General features: G+C 40.8%; 1 protein-coding gene across 1 annotated transcript in view; it reads right to left on the reverse strand.

The window, feature by feature from the left end:
- Positions 1-2,901: 2,901 nt before the first annotated feature.
- LOC117740566 (matrix metalloproteinase-17-like) overlaps positions 2,902-12,258 on the reverse strand; it is a 51,603-nt gene continuing 42,246 nt past the window's right edge. Inside the window, exons 7-10 of the mRNA XM_034547041.1 lie at positions 11,481-11,563; positions 10,635-10,787; positions 9,867-10,124; positions 2,902-3,590 (exon numbers count right to left, since the gene is read on the reverse strand). Of these exons, the coding sequence (XP_034402932.1) occupies positions 3,265-3,590; positions 9,867-10,124; positions 10,635-10,787; positions 11,481-11,563 (820 nt within the window). The 3' untranslated portion in view covers positions 2,902-3,264. The remainder of the gene's footprint in view (positions 3,591-9,866; positions 10,125-10,634; positions 10,788-11,480; positions 11,564-12,258) is intronic.

The following is a 12,258-nucleotide window of genomic DNA, read 5'->3' on the forward strand; positions in this document are numbered from 1 at the left end:
TGCCATATTTGTCCACGCACGAATGAATTTTGGATGCTGCAGGTTTTCACCTTCAAATGTGATGGTTTTGTTAATCTGGTTAAACAGCATTTTTTAATGTCATCATCTCCTCAGACCTTAATGTAGCTCAGTCAGAGCAGTTATTTTGGGGAGTATGTTGTTATCATAACTGATAGAAATGATGGTCCAAACTATTAAGAAAAGGCCCACGTCGTAATAAACAGAATTGTCCTTTAACAGACCGTATTAGCAACAACTGTGAGGAAACCGTTTCCTATCTCCTCCGTGGATTACGTACTTACGCTAAATTGCTTCTTTATCTTTGCTACTGTCTCTCTGGAGACAACGTTGTATTTCTATTTCTATCTGTTTGTCTTTTTCAGTGTTTGTACTCTGGCTGCCAGTTCCTCTGTTATCAGTGTGCCCGTGTCTGTATATTAATGTGGCACTTCCTGTACATTTGTTCATCCTCTCACGCGACACCACCCCACTCAACTCTTGAATATTTGAGTTACGCAGTGATTGATTGGTTCTGCCTGGCCCATCTGGAGACTCAGTGAGCAGCGAGAGGGCCGAGGGGGAACTGGAGAAGCAGCTCTGTGGATGATGACACTCTTTTTGAAGATTCAGTGAAACAGTAGTTTTGAAATGAAAAGTTTTTATTGACAATAACATACCATATTACTAAGTCAACCACATCCAATTGTTTCATTAATGGTGTCTTGCCAGACAGGAAGTACCACTAGAAAGTGGCCCATCCCTTCTACATTTGCCTGTGGGTGCAGGTGCTCTCCTGGTGGCTGCTGAGACACACCGGTTAATTAATACCACTCAAGTGTGTCAAGAGCACGGAAGGAAAACTGCTGCCGTTGGCAGGAATGATGGCTGAGTCACCCTTTAACCTTTTAAACTTCATTTTACCTGAAAACAGAATCGAGTTGTTGGGTCGAATGAACATCCACACAACAAAACTGCATGGACATGCACATACTGGATTTGTTCCTTTGCAAAACTGGAACTAAAAGGTGTCCATTCGTGGTGTTCATTGTGTGTTTGTGTGTTTGTGTGTGTGCGTCTTAGGGTACGGTTTCCGTTATATTTGTTAAACCTTTCTAAACAATATTTGTGTTACTTTTTAGATGGAGCAATCGACATGAAAGTCAAGAAGAGCCTAACAAGCAGCGGTGGCCGGGTGGCAGTATGAAACGCCCCCGGCTTCACCTTTAAGGCATACAAGCTGCCGGCTGTCTCTCGGAGAGGCAGAGGTTGTGCCTGCAGACGGAGAAGGCACTAACTACTCAGTGGAGACAAATACTGCAACCTCCTCTGCACGTTTTCAGGTTATAAACAACAACAGTAATACAATCTGTCTTTTTTTTCTTTTTTTTTACATTCAACATTCTCCTCGTTATGTTCTGCAATAGAATTGAACATCATTCGTAAATGAAATGTCAGATATTGCAGAAAAGTGTTTTTGCCGAAGATGCACATAGAATAGTTTGCACATTATTCAAGAGGCTGACGTCCTCTTAACTTCTATGATCTGTGAATTGGCAGTATCTGAGCGGCTGAATATTTTTGGGATGAGGTGACATTACTTCCCTGATTCTCTTTCCTTCAGAAACACCGAGGTACACTGTGTATCTCTCTCTCTGCCAGCGAATCTATTCATAAAGCCACTCAGAGTATGAATGTGCGGTGTGATTGACATGTTGTGTTTTGCATCCCAGATGAGCAGCAGTGGTCATTACGAGAGGAAACATGGCGAACATCAGAGAGATGGAGAGCAGCTCCCAGTTGGTGTCTGCAAGCTGCCGTGTTTCCTTCATCCGTCTTCAAGGCCGTCCTCCTTTTCAGTGACGCTAATTACGCACTCACACAGACACCACACCGAGAACTCAAAACGATCTGCCTTCGGAGAAATGCATGTGACCGGCCAATAAAGTCATTCAGATGTTTTTTAATCTTTTTTTTCTAAAAAAATATTTTACATTATAAAACACAGCTTAAAATATACAGTCCACTCGGTTATGCAGTAAGTGCAGAACCCTTCAACTCAAATATATCGGTCTGTAGGTAAATATATCTTTACAGCAAGAATAAATCCAGGGACCACGTTGTGACTTATTCAGAAGGAGCTCGGGGTGATAAATCGTCCAGAAAAAGTCTCTATAAACTATGGCCTGATCAAAGCAATGTTAAATAAACAGGAATATTATTTCATCTGAATTTGATACATAAGATACAACTAAACCAAGAGCGGGGAATGCTTCTGAACCAGAGGTGGAAATGATGAAACCATGGGAATACGTACACAAGCAGCAGCTCCTCACTTCAGAGTATACTTGAGCAAACCGAGTCCATCCACCTACACATCAGTCCCTCCTGGAGGCTCTCGCAGTAAACAGTTTGCAGATTGAATGTTCGTGGTGCACACAGCAAAGTAAATCAACATTACTTTCATAACTTCCAATTCAAGTCTCCCCGTTACTCTCTAACTTAGTTTTGGACTATCTCGGGTTGCAACTAGTTTTAAAAGGAGGAATTAAACGTAATGAGTTCTAACGCTGACTTTTTCCAAATCTAATTTTACAGTGTTGAACTGCACAAATAAACTCCTTTCACCTCCACTGTATTAAGGTGTCGGCAGAAACTATTACATAATAATCAAACCACCTACATGGGTGTATGGAAATAGGTTTTGAGGTAATTAAAAAAATTCAAGATCATATCATTCATACTATTTACAGGGCAAGTGCACAGCAGAATGAAATAATAGCTAACAATAGTTTGACAGTTTTTAAACTAGTTTTGAACTAATTTTGGGGAACCGAACCTTGTAATAAAGCATCTGCTGTAATACAAAAAAAATAGACAACGGTGTGTATGTGTGTGTGTTGGTACGCTGTTCACCTTTGCGCCTGCTTAAATTGAAGGATACCTTTATCTTACCTGTTTATGAGGCATTTCAGCTGTACATCTGCTGCACATGAAGACCAATAATTACACTGAGTGCATTTGGAATACATTTCTATAACTTTTTCCTTCCACATATGAGGCAGTCTAACCATTCAGGAAAACACTTTGTAAAGCATGTGTGGGTTGATGTCTATACGCATGACTACTTAAGCTGGCAGTGTCCACCAAACGACCTGTAAAATAAATAACAAAAGGATACCAAAGATATTGTAAGAAGATGCTTCCACTGAGCTGGCTACTGGCCCTTCACCAATCAGCTCAGGAACTTTGTCCCGTGCTTTGGCATCATAGCAGTTCTGAGCGGAGGGCCAGCGAGAGCGTCCAGAGAGGCGGCAGCAGCCACAGGGGAGACGGGGAGGGCCGCGCTCCCAAAGGCGAGGCGGTGTCAGAGGTGCAGGAGCACACCTCGTACCCGTTCTCCGCGTGGTCCGGCTGATGGCGCACGTTGACTCTCGTCTCCGTGCTTTTGGGTTCTGAGTCCGGAGAGTCCGACTGCATCTCGGTGCACAGCAGCCAGTCTTTAGCGATGAGGCGCGGGTATCCGGCCTCCGCCTCCATGTCGCTGGTCGGCACTCGCCAGTACTCCTTCCCCTTGAAGAAATAGGATGAGCCTTCAGAGAGAGAGAGAGAGAGAGAGAGAGAAAGAGAGATGGTTTGAGAACGGAATACAAGACTCTGTGCTTATTAGCAAGTATGAAAACTAAATCCTTGATATCAATACAAGTATTACTATCAATATGTTTATTAACATAAATTAACAATAAAGGGGACCAATAACCAAACTGTAGAAGTCTCAAAATTGGTGTTCACTCAAAAATGTCAATAGTCAAAGTACTACTACACATTTATAGCCTTGGTGACATCATGGCCGTGTTACAGGGACGTCCTGTGGGCTCATCCAATGAGGCACCAGTGTTTGGTTTGACCCAAATCTCACACAGAGGTGAGACTTTGACGCAAAACATCAAAGGCCTTAAGATCATGAATCAGTGATCCAGAATGCACAACAGTATGCTCAACACCTTCACACTGTTGTTAACATGGTACACCTGCTCAAGACAGAGTGGGATTTCAAACAGGATGGGATTACAAACGATGAAAAAAGAAAAACGTTACATCACCCAACAAAGAGACATGCTATTCATACTCACATAAAATAAGATAAATAAAATAGAGCTCTTAGGGTATTGACACAAGACTAGTGTTCAAAACTAAAACCAACAACCTGACAAGCAGTTGCCGTGCTTGCTGTGCAGATGGTACTGTAGGCCCTATTATCCCCATATGACAACAATGGCTAAGCTGCCACACATCATTGCGACCACTCACCATGTGTTGTCACAAGCTCTTTTTATTTGGTTGCAGTTAGGTATTGTGGAACGGTGGCTATCCAACGAGGGAGTGAACCAAATTGAATTAAGGTGGCAGATGCATCCTGTAAATACTCGGATGCTTTAAGCAAGAACTTTGCTGGTGAGATAGCTGCAAGCTATCCATGCCAGGAGAAACTGGATAATGGAACACCAGCAAGAGCACGCATAAACAATCCTTAAATTAGTAGTGAGAAGGTGTATTTTGTTCAGCTGTTTAGTAGAATTGGTTATCGGAAGAATTAGAATGGATTCCGCCTGTTTATTGCTTTATGATACTTTTAATGTGCATTTTTACAAATGTCCAATTTAAAGACAGAATCATTGAAACTGGTCCGACGTACAGACATAAAAGGGTTAGTGTCATTTTGTCTTTGTTGCAGCGCAGAAAACAGCAACCCTGGGTGGACATTCTTGACACCATAATTGCACCGTGCAAGTTGATCGTTATTGACACGCCCCCTTACTGTGCTCGTCCTTCCACTTAAAATAATTATACCAAAATACCAAATGGACATTGGCAGAACAAAAGACAAAAAACAACAACTAAACACTGTGTGCTTCCTTTGAAAATACTATAGGAGAAGCCTCCAAAATGTGTTATGAAAAACAGGTTTTGAAAATAGATGGCAATTGTTTTCTCCACACATTCCTTGTGCTATGGGCACCATGTCAAATATAATATCTGATTTAAGTATAAAAATATGACTGTATGGATTATTTGTACGTTTGCATATATGGGCTCAAAATAATGAATGAATTTGGTTCACCAACTCAAATTCAGTTACCTGAACTACAAACAATTTGTTATCAAGAATGCCATCACCTCCAACAGCTGTTGACAAAGACAAACAAGAGGAGAGAAGTAAACAGGTGGTAGTATCACGGCTTATCCAATTTCTCAACTGGTGATTAAAATGAATATGAGGTCAGGGATAAACAAACGAAGGAGCTTGAGCAACGTGAACAATGTTCCCTAGTCGTTGATGACCTTGGGAGCTCACCTTTCACAGTGGAGTACATGTTCTTTAGATTAAAATGCTTGTCTAATAACATCTATTTAAAAGGGGAATCTGTAATATCACTCAGCCATGACCCTTTCATTCACTGTGGTGGAGCAAGTAAGAGAATGAGATGAAAGAAAATAGTCATAAAAGACAGCAAAAGATTAAAGCATTCAGTTTACTTCTGATTGTTTCCTGCACCCCGAGTGGAATATTTACCAAATTCTATTTTCAAGCATTATGTTAGAGCATAACCTTCGTTTTAAGAATAATGAATAATGCACATTTGATCATGCAGCAATATTTACATAGAAGATGGAGATCCATGCTTTGCTCTTGATGCCAAACAAGGTGGCAGAAAGAATCTCTGATCTTCCAAATAAAGACTAAAGATGTTTTCTTCTGGATAATTCTGCCTCTGAGGATGTACTCTGACCTTCATGTTGAAGAATACCCAGGAGCTGAACCCTGACAAACACTAATGGGTATGACTAAAACAAAAAATACATAAAATGTACAAGGTAAGGTAAACAAGAGGTGTGCTGGCTTCCTGTAAAGAGTGTTCAAGTAGGTGAAGGCTCAAAGAACCCAGTAGAGTCCATTTGCTGTGCAGAGATATATTTAACTTGGGCCAACAGCCTGTTGGAATAAAAATAAGGTATGCTCTACATTGCACAAACACGCTCATCATACCTCTAACCTTCTGAGGATCATTTCTCTCAGTCCCACCTTAACCATAAAACAAGTTACAAAATATCTCTGAGGCCCTTTGCAATGAGGATTTATCATAGCCTCACTTTCCAAAAATGTCCTAATCCACCAAGTCTAGAGCTGAACTTTATCCTCCTTAAGACATGAGCACAAGAATAATCGCACTCACAAAGTCACTCTCCTGATCCATCTATCACTATTATTGGAAGTCCAATCCCGTAGGGCTGACTGAACACATCTGAAAGCTCACCCACCACTGGATGATAACACCTGAATCAGCTTCAGAATACAGTTTTACTTCAGAGGAAAATCAATGGCTGAACAAACAGGGGGCTCTTCCTTTTACTTTTTTGATCATTGTACAAAAAGGACAGCTCTATTCATTCAATACTGACACATTAATTAAAAGAATAAGGCAGGTGTTGCTGTATATCTTTCTTGTCAAGAAATCGCATGAAAAGATCACGCACCAAACTCATTCACAGAAGATTCAAATCACTAATTTGGATCACAAATACAAAGGTTCACTTCTAACAAAGGACGAGTAGCTTTCCTAAACAGCGGGACACTGTAGTTTCTCAACAGGAGTAAATAAGTGCATTTATTGGGCATTTCATCTGTGCATTAATACACAACACCTATTATTTGGTAGCATTTGTGGTATTTACTCAAAGTAAACGACAGGGCCCAAGATAATGAAGGAACCGGTGTCATCCATTGTTGTATTTCTGATAGTTTTTTGGACAACAATGGACACTAACGCTGTGTAGCAAAGTTATTTATTCCTTGAATTTGCCATTCTCACTATAATATATTTGTATATAATAATTTTAAATATTATCATTTAAATATTATGTTATTTAATATCTTGTTTAAAAGAAATACTGATAATATTGTATTTTTAGTTTCCAACTGGGAATAGTGTGGTGTGTGCAACAAGTAGCATTTGACCACAAAGGTGCCCACGATTAAAATGTTTGATTTCAAAATCATTACAGGAAAAACATCCTGACATAATGGGAACAGAGGTTGTAACTTTGACTTTACTAATGACACGCTACTAAAATTATGGATGCTGACTGATATATTTGAACTTCCTCTACATATTAAAGATAATATTCCTGCTCTCACCATGACTAAATGGCAACACTATTCCTGGTTCCCATACTGGTGCCAGCAGCTGTGGTCGTTATGCCCATTACTATTTTCGTAACGAGGTGTCACCTATCTCCTCTCTCCTTCTTGCTGCCACATCACACTTTTCTTCCCTGTCTTTGCTCTCTATGCATCCTGAGCTGGTGAAACCAACAGACAGCAGTCTTTGATGTGGCTCCAGTTTCCGTGCCCCATGGACTGTCTACGTGCGTGTGTGCGTGTAAGTTTCCAAGTTTACCCTTTCCAGGCTCTGTGGTGATAATGGCCGGGGGTGGAGCGTCAGGGGGTGAAGAGTCGGGACTGTGCGATTGGCACATTAAAGAGCTTGGAGTGAGACCGAAGACAGAACACAGACCACTAAACACCTGACAGCGAAGCAGCTTCCTTGTACTAACATACCGCAGGGGGGGATTAGGGACATCCCCAGCTCACGCACAGAGTGGCCTCAAAGGACTCGGCGGCTGCTTATTGGGGGTATTTTGTTTAATAAAAAAATGCCCTTGAAACATTCAGAGCCTAATACACACACAAGCCGAACAGAAAAACAAAAATGTGTCCGAAAGGTTTCTCGCAAATAGTGTACATGTGATCAGATGACTGTGGCGTTATAACCTTGACCCTCAGCTGCGACAGTGGAGCTGAGCAGTGTGATTACACTGGGCAGGCTCCAAGGGTTGAACATGTTCCACTCTGTGAATGTGAAGCTCAGTGTCGGCTAAAACCGAACCATGTGTGCTCAGTCAAAATAACACACAATACCAATGAGGGATAGAATTTGATTTAAACTAATAAATACATAACATTTAAATTCAAACCACTTTCAAGATGCAGTAGGAATATTCTTTATTCAAATGAGTACAAGGTTTTGTATTCCACACAAACATCAATATAATGCAATGTAAAGACAATGACACCATTGCTATGCCAAGCCAGGGGCGTAGCAATGGTGCATGCGGCTTTGAGCTAAATGCCAACATGCTAACATGCTCACAATAATACGAGCAAGCTAATCTTTAGAAGGTAGAATTATAACCATCTTTGTTCAACAGTTAGCATGCTAACATGAGCTAATTAGAATTACATTTATGAGTTTAGCAAGGAATCAAAGTATCACCAAAGTAAAGTATTACAATTCTTGAATGTGTGTATCACACAAAATCACACATTTCAACCTCGTAGGGGTGCGAGAGGAAGTTTAGAAATCACCAAGTCAGTAGGATTCACCCTCAGGAGACCAAGAACGTTCTTTCACACTATTAGCAAGGCTGAAAAGACACATTCAAGTGATTGCAACTATTTCAGAGTTTTACTGCTCCTGGAAAGTTGTCTCCGAATTGCAATCAGATTGTAAAACTTCATCCAAGACTTCAGGCTGCATGTTTGCTAACTTACGTAATTGTTCAAGCCTCGTCTCATATATCTCTTGTAATTCATTCGTCTTTGAGGATTTCACCAAAGAAGGATATTGCACAGTCTTGCCTTTGGCACCAGCAGATACCAGAGCTACCAGTGGTCTGACGCTCTGGTGGAGTGTTACAACTCTACTTCTCTCTGAGAAATGTAATCAGTTATTGCTGGAAGAAACAGACAGTGATGATTCATCATGTATACGTTAAATGTAATCAATCAGTATACCTTTATAATCTTAATAAAGACAGAAGAGGTCAACATTTGTCACTGGTTGCATTTTACACACCTTTTCACTGTGTGATAGATCACTTTTGGGGATATGGTTTTGATAGTTTATTTGTGGAATATTGAAGTAGCAACACAGCTTTATAGTCACACGTACATTTATTTGAAGTTCTTCAGGAAAACTTCTATTTGTTATTCGTTATTGAAACAGAAAGACAAATAAAGACTAGATCTACTTTTGTGGTATTTTACGATGTTATGATTAAGTATCATAGCTATCTGTCTGGATGGCATTTGATTGTAAAGCACTTTCTGACTTTTGCTCCAGAAAGGTGTCATATGAATCTATTTTTTGTTTACTCGCTTTACTTTCAGCACAGGAGAGAGCACCGTAGGCGGCACTTCTTATGTCGTAGTAAAAGAGGTTGAGATATTGACCACACTTTAGTTTATGTGACATCCAACCACGCCTAAAGGAGAGCCACTGTTATCCGCTGTTGTAATGGGGTGGTTCAGACACTGTTAGACAATCTGATAAGCACCTCACTTGTTGCCTTAAGCCCCAAAGGCAAATCTTCCCTCAATTCACACCTTTCGTTTCTTAAACTTTGGTTTGTGGCAAAAAATGAGATTATGGATCTTGTGCACAAAGGGTCAAATTACATTTCTTTGGAGCGTGACTTGACTTTTACTTTAAATATACTTTTTACTCAATGTGACAAGTTGAAGTGCACAAAGGACCTAAAAATCAACGACTGTCTTTCTTCAATTCCTGTGCACGACCCGTTATGGGAAAGCAGAACCTGAGGTACTAAATCTTCAAAATGACGGGAATTACCTGGACATTCCCTAAAAGGAATAAAGGAATGTTCTTGGCAAACTAAAAACAGTGCAGATAGAAAATGTAATTTAAAAAAAACAAGCATAAATGGATGATGATAAAATGTCATCTGTGTGTATTTTGTTCAGTCTTTGAAACTGACGTAAGAAGAAAGTCTTTAAGGTCACTCACCATCAGACCACCTCATGGCGTCATCCAGCTGTGTTGGCAGCCCCTTCCAGAGCGTGCTGTCTTTGGGGTAGCCCAGGTCCATACGCCTCAGGTGGTCATCGTAGCGCCAGTAGTGGCTGTCCTTGAAGAAGTAGGTTTTGTCGTTGTGTAACCACACAAAGGCTGCATCCACTCCTTCCAAGGGCAGGCCAAAGTCACTGATTGGACGAGGGTAGCCCTCCTCCACGTTATTGTCTTTAAATACCCAGTACTTTAGACCTGAAGAGGGGGGGACACAGAAAATCACTTGAGATGATACATTTGAAAAGATGAGAGACCTGAACGATATCTTAAGTACACTGAATAAAGAAAGATTCACACGTACGTTTTGCTACGACGCCAAGGGAAAGAGTTCTCTGCCAGGAAGGCTGTCATATCAAAAGTGAAACATGCCCTTGTTTCTGCTCCCACTTTTATTGAATTATTTTTATACAGAAAATGTACATCTCTTCTTTCTCTCTCTCACATGGTTAGATAACAAGTCATAATTTCATTCAACGTTTCTGTGACAAAGGTGTCTCTTTTAATCAGGACTCATTATAGTGCGGTTGAATCACTTTTTAAAAAGTCTGCAAAGTAAGAATTCAGTACTTTTGACTTTGACAAAGAGAAGGAAGAAGACAATTACATCCTTTGCTTACAGATGCTCATTGACACTATTGAACCAGACCAACTTGAAGTACAATTCGATACTTATTCCAAGATCTGCTCTTGTTTTTGGTTCTGTACCTTTGAAGAAGACTATCTTGTGATCCCCAGGCCGCTCATAAACAGCATCCACACTGTCCAGATTGGTTGGGAGGCCCCTCCAGAAGCGGTGGATCTGAGCCGGACGCAGAGACACCAGGTCCTTCTCTCTTGTTAGTCGCCAAAAGTACTTCCCTGTGGGAAACAAAACAGTTAATATTTGTTTTTTGTTATTTGACTGAAGAAATTAATTAGTTTATTATCAGTCTTAATCACTATGGATTAGTTCTTTCCTTTCCTCTGAAGTTTGTATATTGCAGTTTACCCATGTAGTGACATTTCAGAACAGCTCCAACATTTTCTTTCAAAAAACACAATACTGTGCTTCAGACAATAACCAAAATATATTATATAGCATTTGCAGAACTGCACGCAAAATCTACGCCTTGATCAATTCAGACGTCTGAAAAAATAACATTCAAAAGGCAAAATGATTGTAACGACTAATCCAAAAAAACGTGTAATGTCATCTCTTGAAAAAATCTAATCAAAAAGGTTAAAACAGTTTGAAAACTGTCAGTTAAAGTGCGGCACACTTTGCTAACGATTCTTCTGCTGAAGGTATGCGAGTCGGTTTCTTGTTTCCGTTGGCCGTGAGAGGCTTGGGGTCATTCCTCCAGAGGGCAAGCATGAAAGACTGATGCCATTTTTGGACTGCAGTCTCTCAGCGGGGCTCAGTCGGCTGTCTGCTTCTACCCCACTCTCTCATCCTCTTCTATTCTCTCCTTTTTAAGTTTGCTTTTATTTCAGCTCAATTAGCTAATTTAGTATTTTTCCCAAGCAGCTCTGTAGCTTTGCGTCTGTCTTTCTCCCTTTGTGACTCGGTACCTTTGAAAAAGAAGGCCTCCCCTCGTATCTGGGCCACTGCATCAAAGTGACTGGTGCATCTGTCTGGGGCATCTCGAGCCAGCCTGAGAGAGATGTGAAGAAAGTAGAAATGAAGAATGCGAAAGGGGAGCGAGGGGGGAACCACTTTTGTAAAGCCCGGACACATTCAATCATTGAACACCACAGTCAATAACGTGTATGTGCTCTGATGAATGTGTATATATTTTGTAAGATCTTTTTATGCATCGACACTTTATTCACTTTGCATCAGGGTGCCTACCCATGAGCCAGTGAAACTAGGCTAAACAAGAGAGGAGATGGCTGACACGTTGAGATCACGCACTGCAGTGATACTACGTTTTTTAAGTGATTTAAAGCACTGACGTGACTGGCCTTCCAATGATGAAGCCAGTAGCACCACAGGGCGGGGTGTGGGAGCCCGCCAGGCCTTATATTGCCAACAAAGGTCTCTATTCAAAGCTCTATTAATGCGACACCACTGCCTCGTGGTCAGCATTGGAGCCCTTGTCAGGCCTATTCCATCTTTTTTACGCCTCATGACCTGATGGAGTCAGTAGAACATGATTAATGAAAGCAGTGGCAGTCTGAAAGTGGGAAGTTTAAATATTGATCCACTGCCTGTTTAGCTTAGCATTTTTTTCTTTTGCTGTTTACTGCATGTTTTTTTAAACTAATGTGAATTGCACCGGCCTTCTGAATTAAGACATTTTTTGTGTTTTGGCTTCCTCTCGGGGGCTACTTTAAGGTTAGTGCTTGC

The sequence above is a fragment of the Cyclopterus lumpus genome, chromosome 12 (assembly GCF_009769545.1).
Source record: "Cyclopterus lumpus isolate fCycLum1 chromosome 12, fCycLum1.pri, whole genome shotgun sequence".
NCBI lineage: Eukaryota > Metazoa > Chordata > Actinopteri > Perciformes > Cyclopteridae > Cyclopterus > Cyclopterus lumpus.